This window comes from Dama dama, chromosome 9 (genome assembly GCF_033118175.1).
Source record: "Dama dama isolate Ldn47 chromosome 9, ASM3311817v1, whole genome shotgun sequence".
Classification (NCBI taxonomy): domain Eukaryota; kingdom Metazoa; phylum Chordata; class Mammalia; order Artiodactyla; family Cervidae; genus Dama; species Dama dama.
The window spans coordinates 26,028,985-26,051,200 of record NC_083689.1 but is presented as its reverse complement, the minus strand read 5'-3'; the positions used below and the strand labels follow the sequence as shown (position 1 = coordinate 26,051,200).

The 22,216-nt window shown below is 36.7% G+C and overlaps 1 protein-coding gene across 1 annotated transcript in view; it reads right to left on the bottom strand.

Annotated features, from left to right (window-relative positions):
• Positions 1-2,562: 2,562 nt before the first annotated feature.
• MEIKIN (meiotic kinetochore factor) overlaps positions 2,563-22,216 on the bottom strand; it is a 119,476-nt gene continuing 99,822 nt past the window's right edge. Inside the window, exon 12 of the mRNA XM_061152175.1 lies at positions 2,563-2,697. Coding sequence (XP_061008158.1) covers positions 2,563-2,697 — 135 coding nt within the window. The remainder of the gene's footprint in view (positions 2,698-22,216) is intronic.

The window sequence follows — 22,216 nt, the reverse complement described above, 5'->3', positions numbered from 1 at the left end:
ACCTGCAGAAGTGGGGGAAGGTTCTGCCTAAGGTTGTGTATGTTCTGACTCAGCATCCAATATATGGTGGTACTGTTTCTCCATAACCGTGATCACAGGCCCAGGAATCAAGTGGTAGAAATGGAAGTGAGACCATTCAATACTACCCCTGGTGACGCACTAGAATTTTTGCCTCCTGTGGCCATGACTTTATGCTCTACAGGTCTAGATGTCTTAGTTCAAAAGGAAGAAATGCTGTTACCAGGAGTCACAACAATGATTCTATTGAACTGGAAATTAAGACAGCCACCTAGCCACGTTGGGCTTCTCACACCTCTGAGTCAACAGGCAAAGAAGGAACCTCTTTGTGCTGGCTGGGGTGATTGATCCTGACAACCAAGGGGAAATCAGACTACTGTGTCATGATAGAGGTAAGGAAGAGGATATCTGGAATACAGGAGATCATTTAGAGCATCTCTGGGCTTCCTGGTGTAGCTCAGTCAGTAAAGCATCTGCCTGCAATGCGGGAGAGACCTGGGTTCAACTCCTGGGTTGGGAAGTTCCCCTGGAGAAGGAAATGGCAACCTACTCCAGTATTCTTGCCAGGAGAATCCCACAGATAGAGAAGCCCCATCATGAAGGTCAATGGAAAACTATAATAACCCAGTCTAAGTGGGACTACTGATGGCACAGGCCCTTCAGAAATGACGGCTGTGTCACCTGACCAGTAAAAGAACCGCAACCAGTTGAGGTGGCTGCTGATGGTAGAGGTAGTGGAAGAAGGTGGTTGTAAGTACCTGTTATGACCACATGACTAGTTAAGCAAGTATCTTTGTTTTATTCCCTCTTTCATGCCTGTATCATGTAACATAAGTTGTATTAATAACAGTTAACTTTATATCATAGTTATACCCAAGTTACAGGATATCAAGGAGAAAAACAAACATCACCCAAGGACTTTATCCTCTTATGGGGAAGGAGTGATCACATTTTCAGTTTTATGTAGGGTAGCTGTAGTATGTTGGGCAGAAGTATTACTTTGTTATTGTCTTTATTTAGACATTAAATATGGTTTAAGGAGATATGTATGAATGCATAGTTGACATGGAGTGGACTGTGATTGTAAGTTGTATGCATCAACTTGGCTAGGTAACATTACCTAATTAAATTAAATACTAATCTTGGTGCTCCTACAAAGGTATTATGGTTAACATATGTGATAAATAACTTAAAGTAAAGGAGATTATCCTTGATAATGTGGGTAGGCCTCATACAATCAACTGAAAGACCTTAAGAACAAAACTGAAGTTTCTCTGAAGAAAAATTCCTCCTGAGGACTTACTGTATCATTGGCTCCTGCCCAAGAGTTTTTAGCCTGCCCTACAGGTTGCAATCAGACCTTCCAATTGCATAAGTCAATTCTCTAAAATAAATCTTTTTATATACCTATACATATATGTGTCTCTCTGTATATACCACTTGTTCTGTTTCTTTGGTAGAACCCTGATTGATACAGCGCCTACCATTCCCTACCACTATGCTGAAGTTATCAGAGACTGAGATAGAAAGAAGTCTATTATGTGATTTCTTCATTTAAAACTTCATAACCCAAAGAATATAAAAAGTTAGCATTATGAATTATGTCAGGTAGACTGCCAGGCTCCTCAGTCTATGGAATTCTCCAGGGAAGAATACTGGACTGGGTAGCCATTCCCTTCACCGGGGGATCTTCCCAACCCAGGAATTGAACCCAGGTCTTCTGCACTACAGGCAGATTCTTCACCATCTGAGTCACCAGGGAAGCCCCGTAGTATATTATTAAGTGTCAAATGAGCATCATTAAATTAAGTAGTCAAGGAACTTAATGAAAAAGATCTCTGTGGACTTCAAAAGTGCTCTGGGCATGTTCTGTGGAGGAAACCGGGGCAAGGATCAAGTTATACATAACCTATTAAATTTCAGTTTCTTCACTGCTTGCTTATCTTTCAAAGGTTCCCAAGCTTCATTGAGTAATTAGACATTCTGTCTGATATGCAGTGAGGGAAGTACAGAAAAATCTAAATTTGGAGCGTAGAAACCTTGAGAGATTGAATTCCTCACCATTACTTGGTAGCAGTGTGATCTTGGAAAAATTTCATACTACTTTAAGTCTCAGATTCTTAATATATTTTTTTAAGTATATATCCTGTTATCATAAAGTAATAGTGAGAAATAAAGAAGATATAATGAGGTGCCTTTCCCAGAGCAAGTGCTCAACTAATGCTAAGTGAATGCAAAAATATCTCCATATATTTAAAAATGAAATATCTATGAGACCCAACATCACTAAATTTTAGATAATTATAAGAGGAAGGATACTAGATAAATACACTTTAAATCAATGGCATAACCTAATTTTTTAAGAGATGACAGTAATAGACTTTCAAAAACCTATTATACTCAGATTCTGAAAACTTTTTATAATTTTACCATTTCTACTTCATAGAAGAACTCCCAGAATACAACTTATAACTAATTCCTGGGTACATAAGGAATTTACAATGAAAAAAATCTTTTGTATCTTTCAAAAAGTAGATTCTGCATTCATACTTTAGTACCTTGAGGTATATCTTTAGGAAGAGAATATTTCTTCTTTACAATAATTCCTTTACTTTCCACTTGTCTAGTTCCTGGTGATGCTTTAATAATATAACATATTTCTGATGCATTTGAAGGAACCTGAAAAACAGATATTACATAATTTTTTCAGGTAGTAAACCTATAGATTGTTTTATTTCAAAGGCAAACAGTCTCAATATTGACATATTTCATAGATATTAGCAATATAAAGCATTTAGGAAGTGCTTACTTCACTCCAGACACTATATATTTGGTTTTAAAACATTTGCTTATTTAATATTCACAAGAACCAGCAAAGCAGATTATATTATTCCCATTTGTAAAACAATGAAACTTAAATTCAGAGAGGCTGGATAACTTATTTAAAAAACATAGAGAAAAGTAATGGTAGAGTTGAGATTCAAGCACTCTAAAGTTGAAGAGAAAGTTTATAGGATTTACTGAATTAAAACATGAATTTAAATTTAAGTCTGAGTCAAACAGTAGATTCCTTAATTTCCTAACTCAGTTAATTTTTTGGAAATTTTATGAAGATATTTATTTAGTCTATAATTGATGGATTAAATTAAGTAAGCCTTATATACCACTTTACATTCCTTCCCCCACAGCACTAATGTTTAGTCTTTCTAGTGGTTACTTTTATAACTTTTTAAAAAGTTGAAGTATAGTTATTTACAATGACATGTTAGTTTTAGGTATACAGCACAGAAAAGTACACAGTATATACTGTGTATACAGTATATACAAAGTATATAAAAGTACACAATATATACACAGAATATATATATAATCCTTTTCAGATTCTTTTCCCTTATAGGTTATTACAAAATATTGAATATACTTCCCTGTGCTCTACAATAGGTCCTTATTGGTTTTCTATTTTATATATGTAGTACTGTGTATATGTTAATCCCAACTTCCTAATTTGTCCCTCCCCTCGCCCCCTTTAACCACTGGTAACCATAAATTTGTCTTTTCCACATCTGTGAGTCTCTTTCTGTTTTGTAAATAATTTCATTTGTATACTTTTTTAGATTCCACATGTAAGTGATATTATATGATATTTGTCTTTCTCTGTATGGCTTACTTGGCTTCGTATGATAATCTCTAGGTCCACTAATGTTACTGCAAATGGCATTATTTCATTCTTTAAAAAATTTTTTTATTTTCTATTGGCATATAGCCGATTAACAATATTTTGATAGTTTCAGGTCAACAGTGAAGGGACTCAGCCTTACACATACATGTATCCATTCTCCCCCAAACTCCCCTCCCATCCAGGCTGCCACATAACATTGAGCAGAGTTGCATGCGCTGTACAGTAGGTCCTTGTTGGTTATCCATTTTAAATGTAGCAGTGTATACATGTCCATCCAAACTCCCTAACTATCCCTTCCCCCTATCCTTCCCCAGGGCAACCATAAATTCCTTCTCTAAGTCTGTGAGTCTCTGTTTTTTAAATAAGTTTATGTGTATCATTTCTTTTTAGATTCCACATATAAGGGATGTCCAGAGAAGGCAATGGCAACCCACTCCAGTACTCTTGCCTGGAAGATCCCATGTATGGAGGAGCCTGGTAGGCTACAGTCCATGGGGCTGCGAAGAGTTGGACACAACTAAGTGACTTCACTTTCACTTTTCACTTTCATGCACTGGAGAAGGAAATGGCAAAATACTCCAGTATTCTTGCCTGGAGCATCCCAGAGACAGAGGAGCCTGGTGTGGTGCCTTCTATGGGGTCACACAGAGTCGGACACGACTGATGTGACTTAGCAGCAGCAGCATAAGGGATGTCATATGATATTTCTCCTTCTCTGTCTGACTTACTTCACTCAGTATGACAATCTCTAGGTTCATCCATGTAGCTGCAAATGGCAGTATTTCATTATTTTTAATGGCTGAGTAATATTCAATTGTATATATGTATCACATCTTCTTTATCCATTCCTCTGTTGATGGATATTTAGGTTGCTTCCACGTATTGGCTATTGTAAACAATGCTGCAATGAACACTGGGGTGCGTGTATCCTTTCAGATCATGTTTTTCTCCAGATATACGCCCAGGAGTAGAACTGCAGAGTCATATGGTATCTCTATTTTTAGTTTTTTAAGGAATCTCCACACTGTTCTCCACAGTGGCTGCACCAATTTACATTCCCAAGAACATTGAAGGGTGGCTTCCCAGCTGGTGCTAGTGGTAAAGAACCTGTCTACCAATGCAGGAGACACAAGAGACATGGGTTAGATCCCTGGAGGAGGGCATGACAACCCACTCCAGTATACTTGCCTGCAGAATCCTATGGGTAGAGAAGCCTGGAGGGCTACAGTCCATAGGGTCACATAAAGTGGGATACAACGGAAGCAACTGAACATGCACTCACAACAGTGAGGGAGGGAGGGTTCCCTTCTCTCCACACCCTCTCCAAGATTTATTGTTTGTGAACTTTTTGGATATCAATTCTGGCTGGTATGAGGTGATACCTCACTGTAGTCTTTGCATTTGCATTTCTCTAATAATTAGTGATGTTGAACATCTTTTCATGTGCCTGTCGGCCATCTGTGTGTCTTCTTTGGAGAAATGTCTATTTAGGTCTTCTGCCATTTCATTCTTTTTAATGGCCAAGTTATGTTTCATTGTATAAATATACCACATCTTCTTTATTCATTCATCTTCCCCTGGGCAACCAGAAGTTGGACATTTAAGTTGCTTCACATCTGGCTACTGTAAATAGTGCTGCAATGAACACTGGGATGCATGTATCTTTTCAAATTATAGCTTTCTCTAGGTATATGCCCAGGGGTGGAATTGTAGGATCATTAGTTCAGTTCACTCACTCAGTCATGTCTGACTCTTTGCGACCCCAGGGACTTCAGCATGCCAGGTTTCCCTGTCCATCACTAACTCCCTGAGCTTACTCAAATTCACGTCCATTGAGTCAGTGATGCCATCCAACCATCTCATCCTCTTTCGTCCCCTTCTCCTCCTGCCTTTAATCCTTCCCAGCATCAGGGTCTTTTCAAATGAGTCAGTTCTTCACATCAGGTGGCCTAAGTATTGGAGTTTCAGCTTCAGCATCAGTCCTTCCAATGAATATTCAGGACTGATTTCTTTTAGGATGGCCTGGTTTGATCTCCTTGCAGTCCAAGGAACTCTCAAGAGTCTTCTCCAACATCACAGTTCAAATCATCAATTTTTTGGTGCTCAGCTTTCTTTATAGTTCCAGTCTCACATCCATACATGACTCCTGGAAAAACCATCACTTTGACTAGATGGATCTTTGTTGGCAAAATAATGTCTCTGCTTTTTATTTTTTTTTTTGTTTTTACCACAAATGGTCTTTTTTTAAAATTTATTTTTATTATGTCTCTGCTTTTTAATATGCCATCTAGGTTGATCACAACTTCTCTTCCAAGGAGCAAGTATCTTTTAATTTCAAGGCTGCAGTCACCATCTGCAGTGATTTTGGAGCCCCCCCAAAATAAAGTGTTACTGTTTCCATTGTTTCCCCATCTATTTGCCATGAAGTGATGGTATCAGATTCCATGATCTTAGTTTTCTGAATGTTGAGCTTTAAGCCAACTTTTTCACTCTCCTCTTTCACTTTCATCAAGAGGTTCTTCTTTATCTTTATTCTTCTTTATTCTTCGCTTTCTGTAGGATCATATGGGAGCTCTATTTTTAGTTTTTAAAGGAAGCTCAATACTGTTCCCCATAGTGGCTATACCAATTTAGATTCTCATCAACAATGTAGGGGGAGAAGGCAACGGCACCCCACTCCAGTACTCTCACCTGGAAAATCCCATGGACGGAGGAGCCTAGTAGGCTGCAGTCCATGGGGTCGCGAAGAGTCGGACACGACTGAGCGACTTCACCTTCACTTTTCACTTTCATGCATTGGAGATGGAAATGGCAACCCACTCCAGTGTTCTTGCCTGGAGAATCCCAGGGATGGGGGAGCCTGGTGGGCTACCATCTATGGGGTCGCACAGAGTCAGACATGACTGAAGCAACTTAGCAGCAGCAGCAACAATGTAGGAGGGTTTCATTGTAGTTTTGATTTGCATTTCTCTAATTAGTGATGTGGAACATCTTTTCATGTGCTTTTTAGTCACCTGTATATCTTCTTTGGAGAAAAGTCTGTTTAGATTTTCTGCCCATTTTTTTATTGGGTTGTTTGGTTTTTTGATATTGAGCTGTGTGAGCTGTTTTTGTATTTTGGAGATTAATCCCTTGTCGCTTGCATTATTTGCAACTAGCTTCTCTGATTTTTTGGGTTACCTCTTCATTTAGTTTATAGTTTCCTTTGCTGTGCAAAAGCTTTTAAGTTTAATTATATCCCATTTGTTATTTTTGTTCTTATCTCCGTTACTCTAGGAGAGGATCCAAAAAGGCATAACTACAACTTGTGTCAAAAGAGTATTCTGCCCATGTTTTTACTCTAGGAATTCTATAGTATCTGATCTTACATTTTGGTCTTTAAATCATTTTTAGTTTATTTTGTGCACTGTGTTAGAGAATATTCAAATTTAATTCTTTTACATGTAGTTGTCCAGTTTTCCCGGCACTACTGATAACACGTCTAAGCATCAACATGGTCACAAGACCCAGTCTAAACAATCAATGTATTCTATGCCCCTGGACATAGTGACTGGCTCGGTAATGGGCTAACAAGAAGAAGGGAATGCTGAACATGAGATTCTGACACAAAACCAGAATCACTAAAGGGGGGCAGAGAGGTCCTAAATTGATACACAACCTGGGCTACACCTGTTGTAGTAGAAACAGATACAGATCTTAGGAGGATGAGATCATCAATTAGATCCACAGGATTATCATCAAATAAGAGCAACAAAATAGTGGGTTAAACAAAATAGTGGGTTAAATGATTAGGGTCAAGGTCAGTGTCAGAGTCATTATTTAAGATTCAGCTCAGAATAGTTTTAAGCAGAAATGATGACAAAATACACTTCACGTCTTCCTATAATTTCATTATAACAACAAAAAAGTAAGTACCAAAAGTGCTGTGGAAAATGCCACTGGTAATTTAATAGTAATTGTCAGTTAATTTTGACAATATCCCATCAAGCAGATCATCTCTAGATTAAAGAAATGCCATTTCTTTCAAACATAACATATCTTATCTCTTAGAACTCAGAAGCAGAGATACATATGTATGAAGGGCACCTCATATTTTAAATAAAGTTTATACAGAAGCCTATTCTAATGTAAAATTTATACTCTGAGGTGGACATCTACAATTTTCCTGTCCAGTATTCATTTTCCATCCTTCTGATATGGAACAGTACCAGAGTTTTCTTGGGAGAACCTAGTCATTTGCCCCTCTGGCTGGTTAGAGAACCACTGGAAGAGATAGTAAGGTTGGAGAAACCTGGACTTCACTCATGAGAAGTGTGCGGGTACTGGCTTGATCCCAGGCAGGGAAGACAAAGGTCTGCCCCCGCGACTGCTGGGTTTCCGACAACTGCCTCATAGTACTCTCCAGTTGAGTCAAGTGAACACCCTGGTCCAGCTCACTCCATGTCACAAAGTGGCACTGGATCTGTGGCAGCCAGCACAGGGGAAAAGACTCCACCTTGGGATGCAAAGGTGACCCAATTCTAGGGTAGAGCCCAGGTGGGGCAGTGGTGGCGACTGCTGGTGCTTACTCAAGCAGTACCCCAGAGACTTCTGATGACAGCACAGCCACTGGATTTCCCCAGATGAACTCAAACAGACCCTTACCAGGACATGTCATACCTAAAATGGCAAAAGTTAAAGAGAGAATTTCAAATGCAGCAAGAGAAAAACAAAGAGTCATACACAAGCGAATTTCCATTCAGCTATCCCCTGATTTCTTTGCAGAAACTTTGCAGGTCAGAGGAGAGTAGCATTATATTTTCAAAGTCTTAAAAGGGAAAAACCTGCAACCAAGGATACTCTACTTAGCAAGATTATCATTTTCAATAGAAAGAGAAAAAGATCTTCTCAGACAAGGAAAAGCAGTAAGAATTTATCAATATTAAACCTACCCTAAAAGAAATGTTGAAAGGTCTCTAAATGAAAAAGAAGTAAGAATCAACAGAAAAGAGAAAATTCCAGTAGGAAAGACAGATATATAGTAAGCATTGAAGATTATTTCATTAAGCCAGTGTGCAGATTAAAAGACAAAAAAATAATGCTAAAAGCAACTACAACTACAATTATCAGCAAAAAAGGTAAACATGAAGATGCAAAATATGACATCAAAAACACAGTGTTGGGGAGAAGAGTAAAAACAAATTACATCTTTTAGAATGTGTTTGAACTTAAATGAATACAAATTTAAAACAAGTAGATATAATTATAGGTCAATATTATTTCTATGGTAAACTGCTAGTTGCTCAGTCATGTGTGACTCTCTGCAACCCCAGGTCCAGGTTCTTCTGTCCATGGGATTTTCCAGGCAAGAATACTGGAGTGGGTTCCATTTCCTTCTCCAGGGGTAACCACATATCAAAAAGCTACAACAGATACAGAAACCAAAAAGGAATGTACCAAATACACCACTAAAGAAAATCATCAAAATATAATGGTAGAAACAAAAAGAAGAAAAAAATGAACAGAAAGCAACTACAGAAACAACTGGAAAAAAGTAATAAAATGGTAATAAGTACAATAATTACTTCATGTGTCAATGAAATAAATGCGCCAACCAAAAGACACAGGGTGGACGATTGGAATAATAAAGTCTCTTCAATATGCTGCCTACCTGAGGCTCACTTCAGTGTTAAAGACACACACAGACTGAAAGTAGGGGATAGAAAAAATATTTCATGCAAACAGCAAGAATGTGGGGGTAGTAATACTCATATCAGATGAAAGATTTTAAAACAAAAGCTATACCAAAAAAAAAAAAAGATTAATTATCATGTATAAAGGAAACACTACAAGAAGATGATATTATTATACTCATTAACATATACAAACCCATACAGGAGCACCTAAATATATAAAGCAGATACTAACAGGCATAAATGGAAAAATTGGCAATAATACAGTAATATTAATACAAGAGGACTTTTAACATCCCATTGACATCAATGGACAGATCATCCTTACAGAAAATCAATAAAGAAACAGTGGTCTTAAATGGCCTAATGGACCAGGTGTACTTAATAGACATTTATAGGATATTAAATCCCAAAACAGCAGAATATACATTCTTTTTAAGTGCATATAGCAAGTGCTCCAAGATAAATCATGTACCAGGCCACAAAAGAAGCCTCAAAAAATTTAAAGGGACAGAAATTATATCATGCATTTTTTTCCCAATCACAGTGGCATATAAATAGAAATCAACTATAGAAAGAAAAATGGGGAAAGAACAAATGTGTGGAGACTAAACAACATGTTACTAAACCAGTGAGTCAATGATGAAATCAAAGAGAAGACCAAAAAAATATCTCAAGACAAATGAAATGGAAACAAAATTTCCCAAAACCAATTAGATGCAACAAAAACATCTGTATGAGGGAAATTTATAGCAATAAAGGCCTTCCTCAAGAAATAAGAAAAATCTCAAATAAACAATCTAATCTTCCACTTAAAAGAACTGAAGGACTTCCTTGGTGGTCCAGTGGTAAAGAACCCTCCTGCCAATGCTTTTGAACTGCGGTGTTGGAGAAGACTCTTGAGAGTTCCCTGGACTGCTAGGAGATCAAACCAGTCCATCCTAAAAGAAATCAGTCCTGAACATTCATTGGAAGGACTGATGCTGAAACTGAAACTCCAATACTTTGGCCACCTGATGCAAAGAACTGACTCATCTGAAAAGACCCTGATGCTGGGAAAGATTGAAGGTGGGAGGAGAAGGGACAACAGAGGATGAGGTGGTTTGATGGCATCACCGACTCAATGGACATAAGTTTGACTAAGCTCCGGGAGTTGGTGATGGACAGGGAGGCCTGGCATGCTGTACCGATGGGGTTGCAAAGAGTCAGACACAACTGAGCGACTGAACTGTACTGAATGAACAGTTAGTATGCCCACAAATTGGACAACCTGGAAGAAATTGACAAATTTACAGAAGCAAACAACCTGCCAAGACTAAGAAACAAATAATTTAAACAAACCAAATCATTAGAAGTGAAATAGAACCTTTTATTTAAAAAACTCCCATCAAACAAAAATTAGGACCAGACAGCTCCACAAGGGAACTTTACCAAACATACAAAGAACTAATAGTTATCTTTCTCAAACTATTCAAAACAATTGAAGAGGAAAGAATACTCCCAAGTTCATTCTATTATAAGGCCCCCATTGCCCTGACCCCAAAACTAGACAGACACTTCAAAAATAGAAAATTACAGATCAGTATCCTTGATGAATACAGAAGCAAAAATCCTCAACAAAATTTTAGCAAACCAAATCCAACAATATATAAAAAGACTCATATACCATGATCAATTTAGCCTAGGATTTGGATTTTAGTCTAGGGTCACAAAGACAGTTCATCATTCATGAATCAATCAGTGTGATACAGCACAGTGACCAAAGGAAGGATAAAAATCATGTCATCATCTAAACAGATGCAGAAAAAACATTTGGCAAAAATCAACATCCATTCATGATAAAAACTCTCATCAAAAACTCTCAACTTAATAAAAGTCATTTACAACAAGCCCACTCAATATCATATTCAATGGTAAAAAGCTGAAAGTCTTTCCTCTAAAGTGAGAAACAAGACAAAGATGCCCACTCACACCAATTCTATTTAACAGTAATGGAAGCCCTAGCTACAGTAATAATGTAAGAAAAACAAATAAATGGTATCCAAATTGGAAGAGAAGAGGTAATATGATATCTCTGCAACCGTATGGACTGTAGCCCGCCCAGCTCTTCTATTCATGGGAATTCTCCAGGCAAGGATACCGGAGTAGGTTGCCATGTCCACCTTGATACTTCATACAGAAAATACTAAAGCCCCCCACTCAAATATTATTAGCAATGATAAATGAATTTAGTAAAGTTGCATTATGTGAGATTAAAACACAGAAATCTGTTTTTTATAGAACAGATGTTTTATTTCTATACGAAAATAATGAAAAGAAAAAAAATCCTGTTTAAAATTGCATCAAAGAGAATAAAATATAAGAAACAAAATTAACCAAGGAGCTAAAAGATCTATACTCTAAAAACTATAAAACATTATTGAAAGAAACTGAAGATTATACAAAGAAATGGGAAGATACCCCATGTTCTTGGTATGAAAGAATTAATATTTTTTAAATGGCCATATTACCCAAAGCAATCTACAGATTTAATGCAATTCCTATCAAAATTAACAATATTTTTCACATAGCTAGAACAAGTAATTGTAAAAATCATATGGAACCACAAAAGATCCCAAGTTGCCAAAATAATCTTGAGATATAAGAACAAACATGCAGGTATAACCCTTCCAGACTTCAGACTATACTACACAGCTATAGCAATCAAATGGCAAAGTACTGGCACAAAAACACACACATAGATCAATGGAACAGAATAAAAAGCCCAGAAATAAACCTACACACCAATGAACAATTAATCTATGACAAAGGACACAAGAATATACAGTGGAGAAAAGACAATCTCTTCAACTAGTGGTTCTGAGGGAAAATGGAAAGCTACATGTAAAAGAATGAGATTAGAACATTTTCTAACATCATTTACAAAATAAACTCAAAATGGATTAAAGATCTAAATCTAAGACCAGAAACTATAAAACTCCTAGAAGAAAACAAAGGTAGAAGCAAACTTTTTCACATAAATAGTAGCAATATTTTTTTAATCTGTCTCCTAAGGCAGAAGAAGTAGAAGCAAAAAGAAATTAACAGGACCTAATTTAAAAGCTTTTGCATAGTAAAGGAAACCATAAACAAAATGAAAAGACAACCTATAGAATGGGAGAGTTTTCTCAAATGATATGGCCAACAAGGAGTTAATATCCAAAATATATAAACAGCTCATATAACTCAGCATCAATAAAAACAAACAACCCAATTTAAAAAATGGCTTAGAAGACCTAACTAGACATTTTCCCAAAGAAGATAAACAGATGGCTAACAAGCACATGAAAAGATGCTCATCTTGGCTACTTATCAGAGAAATGCAGATTGAAACAACGAGACATTACCTCACATTTGTCAGAATGGCTATCATCAAAAAGTCTACAAAAAGCAAATGTTGGAGAGGATGTAGAGAAAAAGGAACTCTTGTATACTGTTGGTGGGAATATGAATTAGTGCAGCCACTATGGAAACCAGTATGGAGATTCCTCAAAAAACTAAAAATTGAACTACCATTTGATCCAGTAATTCCATTCCTGGGAATACCTGCAGAAAAAAATGAAAAGATACATGCACCCCTGTGTTCACAGCAGCACTATTTGCAATATCCAAGACATGTAAACAACTCAAGGGCCCATCAACAGACAAATGGAAAAAGAAGATGCAATACATATACACAAAGGACCATTAGCCATAAAAAAAGAATGAAATTCTGTCATTTGCAGCAACGTGGATGAGACCTAGAGAATATTATGCTTCGTGAAGTTAAGTCAGACAAAGACAAGTACTCTATGATATCACTGATATATGGAATCTAAAAAATAATAATACAAACATATATAAATGTAAAACAGAAACAGGTTCACAGATACAGAAAGCAAACTTGTGGTTATCAAAGTGAAGATGGTAGAGAAGAACAACAAATTAGGGGGACTGGATTAACAGATGAAAACTATTATGTAATAAGTAGATTAGCAGCAAGAATACATTATATAACACAGGAATGAGAGCCATTATCTTATAATAACTTATAGTGGAATATTGTTTCTGAGGTGCAGTGGTCAGCACATTCACCTTACTTAAAGTAGAATATAACCTACAAAAATACTGAGTCGCTATCTATATAACTGAAAACAGTATGTTTTAAGTCAACTCTAATTCAATTCAAACAATTACTTTAAAAAAGTTAAAACAAGATAAAATCAGCAAAAGGAAAAGGCACATAAGGTGGAGTCCAGAAGAAAAGGCATACAGATTTGAATTCAGGAGGATAAGCTTCCAGTTGTCCACTCCTTGCTGAAGTCAAATGGAGAACATTATTTCTCCCGAGCGCAAAGTACTGCCAACCAGGGAAGTTCAGTGAGCCTTGGCATCAGGGTTTCTATTTAGAGTCAGTCACATAAGCATGCAGTGCCTGCAGGACTGACCTCAGCTACTCAGACCCCAGTCCCCCAGAGGTCAAACTGATACAAGGTGGCCCAAAGCCTCAGGCAACAAAAGCAGGTGTTTACCATAAATCACTCGTTAGCATAAACTATCTGGCCTGGCTCAGGACATACAAAAATACTGTTATCCAAATATCCACTGATACTCCAAGGCCTCAGAGGTCATCTCCCAGGAGCCTCATCCCAGGCTAAGCCTGAGGACCCTGGAAATGTGCAGGCCTGATATTTTTAACCCTTTCCTGCATACATATAGTTTACAAGGAAATGACATTAGGCTAACAGAAGTCATGGAAAACTTGAAATAGAGGTAAGTTCTCAACCTAGTAAAGGATAGTGATGGTCCTGAGTATTGTTTCTCAAAGAGTTTTTGTTTTTCTGGAGAAGATGTACCTCCGGCCCCCTTCTGATTCAGTAAGGTCATGTGAGTATTTCTGGCCATTGAGTTTTGAGCAGAGGTAATGAATGTCACTTCCAAGCCAGAACATTTAATTGCCAGTGTAAGATGTTTCAGAGCTTTCTTTCTCACTGGCATAATTTCTAGAAATATTCAAGATGGGGCTGCTCTATGAGCAGGGCCCTAAGTCTACTCAATGGAGGTATGTATAGCATGAGCAAGAAATGAAACTGTTGTTTTAGCTGCTAAAATATTTCTTAGTTATTTCTTACTACAGGTTATCCTGCTTAATACAAGTTGTTTATAAAATAAGTTTGCACAAGCTTTAAGCTTAACAATGAAACTTTTTAAACAATTCCTTTTAGATCTTAAATAAGAAATATGTTGTACTAGAGGTCTTATCCAAGACAATAAGGGTCTTATCCAAGACAATGAGACAATTCTCATGCAAGAAACAAAACTGTTATTATTCAAAGATGATATGATTGTCTACATAGAAAATCTAAAAGAATTCACCCATATATTAGCATTAACAAGATTCAGCAGGGTTCTGCATATACACAAATATATACAAATCATTTGTATTTATATACTCCATAAACAAATTTTTAAAGTATAATGATAAAAAGACATAATTTGCCATAGCATCAAATAATATACCTAGGAATATATTTAACAACAACAACAAAAATACAAGGTTATTCTGGTTAAAATAATAAAACCTTATTGAAAAATATTGAGTAACACTTAAATTAGGAAATATATGATGCTCATGGAATGAAATATTTAGAAAAAATGTCAGTTATAAAAAGAAAAAGAATTTAGAGGCGTGAATGGCACAAATCTCAGGACAGTCATTACATACGCAACAGGATTAATGGAATCATAGTGAGATTCCTTGGGTTTCGGGGAGACAGTATTTGTAATGTTCTATTTCATTGTCTGCATGGTGGGTAAGCACAAGGGTATCCATCTAATTTTTTCTTTAAACTACACATACTCTCTCCAGTTGTGGTGCACGGGCTTCTCATTGTGGTGACTTCTCTTGTTGTGGAGCACAGGCTTTAGGGCACGCAGGGTTCAATAGTTCCAACTCTCAAGCACTAGAGAGTGGGCTCAGTAGTTGTGGCTCAAGGGCTTAGTTACTCCCTGGCATGTGGGATCTTCCCATACCAGGAATTGAACCTGTGTCCCTTGCATTGGCAGGTGGATTCTTAGCCACAATGTCAATACAAAATTGTCAATAAAAGATGTGGAAGATAAAACTGAGGGCATCTCCCAGAGAGGAGAACAAAAGGATAAAGACATTATTTTAAAGATAAGAAATTGAGAGGGCTGGTATAGGAAGTCCACTATGCAAATAATAGATGTTCCAGAAAAAGGAGAAAAATGCAGAGAGGAGGAGATTATTGAAGAAATAATACGAAAAAATTCCCCAAACCAAAGTGTTAATGTTTCCAGGTTAAAAGAAATCCACTATGTTCTACCACAATGCATGAGTGAAAACATATACCAAAGTATTAATACATGATAATGAAAGTTCAAGACACCAAGGATAAGGAAAAGATCTTTTTAACCCTCACAGAGAAAAAATTATTTTAAAAAGTTTTTATTTGTTTATTTTAGGCTGGCATTTCACATGATATATTCTGCGTATAAGTTAAATAAGCAGGTTGACAATATACAGCCTTGCAGTACTCCCTTCTCAATTTTGAACCAGTCAGTTGTTCCATGTAAGGTTTTAACTGTTGTTTCTTGACCCCCATCTAGGTTTCTCAGGAGACAGGTAAGGTGGTCTGGTACTCCTTTCTTTAAGAATTTTCCAGTTTGTTGTGATTAACATGTAGTCAATGAAGCAGAAGTAGATGTTTTTCTGGAATTCCCTTGCTTTCTCTATGATCCAATGAATGTGGGAAATTTGATTTCTGGTTCCTCTGACACTTTTCTAAACCCAGACTGTACATCTGGAAGTTCTTGGTTCACATACTGTTAAAGCCTAGCTTGAAGGATTTTGAGCATAACCTTACTAGGGTTTGAAAAGAGTGCAATTCTCTGGTAGTTTGAACATTCTTTGGCATTGCCTTCCTTTGAGACTGGAATGAAAACTGACATTTTCCAGTCCTGTGGCCACTGCTGAGTTTTCCAAATTTGCTGACATATTGAGTGCAGCACTTTAACAGCATCGTCTTTTAGGATTTGAAATAGTTCAGCTGGAATTCCATCACTTCCACTAGCTTTGTTTGCAATAATGTTTCCTAAGGCCCACTTGACTTCATACTCCAGGATGTCTGGCTCTAGGTGAGTAACCACACCATTGTGGTTATTCTGGTCATTAAAACTTTTTTTGTATAGTTCTGTGAATTCTTGCCACCTCTTCATAATATCTTCTGCATTTGATAGGTCCTTAACATTTCTGACCTTTACCGTGCCAATCCTTACATGAAATGTTCCCTTGATACCTCCAATGTTTTTGAAGAGATCTCTAGTCTTTCCCATTCTATTGATTTCTTCTACTTCTTTGTATTGTTCATTTAAGAAGACCTTCTTTCCTCTCCTTGCGATTCTCTGGAACTCTACATTCAGTTGGATGTATCTTTCCCTTTCTCCCCTGCTTCACTTCTCTCCTTTCCTCGGCTATTTGTAAAGCCTCCTCAGACAACCACTGTGCCTTCTTGCATTTCTTTTACTCTGGGATAGTTTTGGTAACCGCCTCCTGCACAATGTTACAAACCTCTGTCCAGAGTTCTTCAGGAACTATGTCTACCAGATCTAATCCCTAGAATCTATTCATCACCTCTACTGTATAATGATAAGGGATTTGACTTAGGTCATATCTAAATGGCCTAGTGGTTTTCCCTGCTTTCTTCAATTTAACCCTGAATTTTGCAATAGGAGCTGATGAGCTGAGCTACAGTCAGCTCCCAGTCTTGCTTTTGCTGACTGTTTAGAGCTTCTCCATCTTCGGCTGCCTAGAATATAATCTATCTGATTTTGGTATTGATCATTTGCTGATGTCCATGTATAGAGTCATCTCTCATGTTGTTGGAAAAGGGTGTTTGCTATGACCAGTGTGTCCTCTTGACTAAACTCTGTTAGCCTTTGTGTTGCTTCACTTTGTACTCAAAGGCCAAACTTGCCTGTTACTCCAGGTATCTCTTGACTTCCTACTTTTGCATTCCAATTTCCTATGATGAAAATGACATCTTGTTTTGGTGTTAGTTCTAGGAGGTCTTGCAGGCATAGACTTGTGATGTTGAATGGTTTTCCTTGGAAACGAACTGAGATCATCCTGTCATTTTTGAGACTGCACCCAAGTACTGCATTTTGGACTCTTTTGTTGACTATCAGGGCTACTCCATTTCTTCTCAGCTATTCTTGCCCACAGTAGTAGATATAATGGTCGTATGAATTAAATTCGCCCATTCCCATCCATTTTAGTTCATTGATTCCTAAGATGTTGATCTTAACTCTTGCCATCTCCTCCTTGACCACGTCCAATTTACCTTGATTCATGGACTTAACATTCCAGGTTCCTATGTAATATTGTTTTTTATAGCATCAGACTTTACTTTCACCACCAGACACATCCACAACTGAGGGTCATTTCTGCTTGGCCCAGCCTCTTCATTCTTTCATGAGCTATTTTTAATTGCTCTCTGCCCTTTCCCAGTAGCATATTAGATACCTTCCAGCCTGGGGGGCCTCATCTTCCAATTTCATATATTTTGCCATGCTGTTAATGGGATTCTCACAGTAAGTATACTGAAGTGGTTTGCCATTACCTCCTCCAGTGGACCACGTTCTATCAGAACTCTTCACTATGACCCACCCATCTTGGGTGGCCTTGCACAGATGGCTCATAGCTTCACTGAGTTATGCAAGCCCCTTTGCCATGACAAGGCTGTGATCCATGAAGGAAATAAATCAAACTAACAAAATTAGGTACAAAAAATATTAAAAGCAGCAGGAAGAAAAGCAAAAAATAATATACAAGGGAATCCCTATAAGGTTACCAGCTGATTTTTTCAGGAAAAACCCTGAAGGTCAAAAGGGACTGGTATAAATTTAAAGTAATTAAAGGAGAAAACCTACAACCAAGAATTCTCTACCCAGAAAGGCTCTCATTCAGATTTAATGGAGAAATCAAAATTTTTACAGACAAGCAAAAGCTAAGACAATTCAGCACCACCAAACCAGCTTTCCAACAAATGCCAAAGGAACTTCTCTAGGCAGGAAACACAGAGAAGATAGCAAAAGATGAAGGGAAGAAAAAAGGCCTACAAAAACAAATCCAAAACAATTAAGGAAATGACAATAGGAACCTATATCTGGATAATAATCTTAAATGTAAATGGATTACATGCTGCAACAAAAAGACACAGGCTGGCTGAATGAATACCAAACAAGACCTGAATATATGCTGTCTATAAGAGAATCACTTCATACCTAGGGACACATACAGACTGAACGTGAGCGGACAGAAAAATATATTCCATGTAAATGGAAATCAAAGGAAAGCTGGAGTAGCAATACTCATATCAGACCAAATACACTTTAAGATAAAGACTGTTGTAAGAGACAGACAAGGCCACTGCATAATGATCAAGGGACCAGTACAGGAAGAAGACATAACAATCATAAGTATATATGCACCCAACATAGGAGCATCTCAATATATAAGGCAAATGATAACAGCCATAAAAGGGATATTCAACAATAAAACAATAATAGTGGAGGAGGTAAACAACCCATTTATGCCAGTGGACAGATCATCCAGATAGAAAATTAATAAGGAAACATAATCCTTAAGTGACACATTAGACCAAACAGAATTAACTGATATTTATAGGACATTCCAATCAAAAGTGGCAAAACACACTTTCTTCTCAAGTGCACACAGAACATTCTCCAGGATAGATCCCATCTTGGGCCATAAATCAAGCCTCAGTAAATTTAAGAAAACTGAAATCATATCAAGCATATTTTCCAATGCTGTAAGATTAGAAATCAATTACAGGAAAAAAACCCACAAGCAAATGGAGGCTAAGCAATATGTTACTAAATAATCAATGGATCACAGAGGAAATCAAAGAGGAAATTTAAAAAATACCTAGAGACATCAGATACAGGAACAAGACAAGGATGTCCACTCTTGTTACTATTATTCAACATAGTTTTGAAAGTCCTAGCCATGGAAAGTCCTAGCCCAAAGACAAATGACAATGAAAACATGATGATCCAAAATCTACAGGACACAGCAAAAACAGTAATAAGACGGAAGAACATAGCAGAACAATCTTATCTTAAGAGATAACAAAAATTTCATATAAGCAACCTACCCTTATACCTACAGCAACCAGAGAAAAGAAGAACAAACAAAACCCAAAGTTAGTAGAGGGAAAGAAATCATAAAACTTAGAGCAAAAATAAACAAAATACAAGGAACACAATAGCAAAGATCAATGAAACAAAAAACTGGTTCTTTGAGAAGATCAACAAAACTGGTAAACCTTTAGCTAGACACATCAAGAAAAAAAGGAAAAGACCCAAATCAATAAAATTAAAAGTGAAAAAGGAGAAGTTACAACAGACACCAAAGAAATACAAAGGATCATAAGAGCCTCTATAAGAAACTATATGCCATAAGAGACTACTATAAGCAACTATACGCCATAAGAGACTACTATGAGCAACTGTACACCAATAAAATATAACCTAGAAGAAATGACAAATTCTTAGAAATGTACAACCTCCCAAGACTGAACCAGGAAGAAGTAGAAAATATGAACAGACCAATAACAAATACTGAAATTGAAACTATGAGTAAAAATCTTCCAACAAACAGAAGTTCAGGACCAGATGGCTTTACAGGCGAACTCTATAAAACATTTAGAGAAAAATTAATACTTACCCTTCTGAAACTCTTCCAAAAAACTGCTGAGGAAGGAAGACTCCCAAGCTCATTCTATAAGCCCATTATCACTCTGATACCAAAATCAAACAAAGATATCACAAAAAAAGGAAATTACAGGCCACTGATGAACATGTCATATAGATACACAAGTCCTCAACAAAATACTAGAAAACCAAATTCAACAAAATGTTAAAAACATTGCATACAATGATCAGGTGGAATTTATCCCAAGGATACAAAGATTTTTCAATGTCTGCAAATCAATCAATATGTACATCATATCAACAAACTGAAGAATAAAGACCATATGATCATTTCAATAGAAGCAGAAAAAGCTTATGACAAAATTTACCTATTTATGATTAAAACCCTCCATCAAGTAGACTAGAGGAAATCCAAAAAAAGGAGGGGGCTACCTTATCATAATAAAAGCCATATATGACAAACCTACTGCAAACATCATTCTCAGTGATGAAAAGCTGAAAGTATTTCCTCTAACATCAGGAACAACACAAGGATGACTACTCTTGCCACTGTTATTCAACAGTTTTGAAAGTCCTAGCCACAACAATTAGAGAAGAAAAAGAAATAAAAGCAATCCAAATTGGAAAGGAAGAAGTAAAATTGTTACTGTTTGCAGATGACATGATACTATACAAAAAAATCCTAAAAATGCTACCAGAAAACTATTAGAACTTATCAATGCATTTAGTAAAGTTGCAAAATACAAAATTAATATGCAGAAATCTCTTGCATTCCTATATACTAGAAACAAAAGATAAGAAAGAGAAATCAAGGAAACAATCCTATGTACCATCACAACAAAAAGTATAAAATACCGGGAGGGGGGATCGGGATTGGGAATACATGTAAATCCATGGCTGATTCATATCAATGTATGACAAAACCCACTGGAAAAAAAATAATAATAATAATAAAAAAAAGAAAAAAAAAAAAAGTATAAAATACCTAGGAATAAACCTACCTAAGGAGGAAAATGACCTGTACTCAGAAAACTATATGGTATTTTTTTCCTGTAAAATTATTTATTGGAGAAAAATATTAATTTTTCAAGATATTTCCAGTAGTTTAAAGTGTATTTAACTTTAAAAAAAATTGAGTATTATTGCTTTATAATATTGTGTTAGTGTCTGCTGTATAGTAAAGTAAATCAGCTGTATGTATACATATACCCCCTCCTTTTTTGGATTTCCTTCCCATGTAGGTGACCACAGAGCACTGAGTAGAGTTTACTGTCCTATACAGTCTGTTCTCATTAGTTATGTATTTTATACATAGTAGAATATATATTTAGGTTTCTCAGGTGGCTCAGTGATAATCTGCCTGACAATGCAGGAGGCGCAGGTTCAATCCCTGGGTGGGGAAGATTCCCTGGAGAAGGAAATGGCAACCCACCCCAGTATTCTTTCCTGGAAAATGCCATGGACAGAGGAGTCTGGTGGGCTACAGTCCACGGGGTCGCAAAAGAGTTGGCCATGACTCAGCAACTAAACAACATGTCAATCCCAATCTCCCAATCCAGTTCTACCTCTCTTCCTCCTTTGGTATCCATATGAATGTTCGCTACATCTGGTCTATTAATTTTTTAAAAGAATGATAATTCTAACATGATAGCTGCAATATCATTCTTGCAACCAAATACATAGACATGGCATCACAAGTGGTTAAGAGTTTGATGGAGTCAGCCAGAGTGATTATCAGAGCATTACTTCTCTGACACGTTCTTTTCATGGATGAGGTCAAGAAAAGTCCTCAGTCCTTGGATTCTGCCAACTTCCCAGTTGCTTTACTTCTGGGAAAACTTATATAGTTTAGAATAAGTCAGAGTGTAAAGCACTTGAAAATCATAAAGCCTGACAACTCATATGTTCAATAGCAATATCTAATTGATGATACTAATAATATTTATTAAGATTAAGTGGCAACATCAAAATGCTTATGTTGTACTGAATTCAAAAAGAAGAACACAAGGATGCAAAATATTGGGGCAAGAAACAATAATAACAGTGTGTTCTTAATTGAGTGTTATGATTA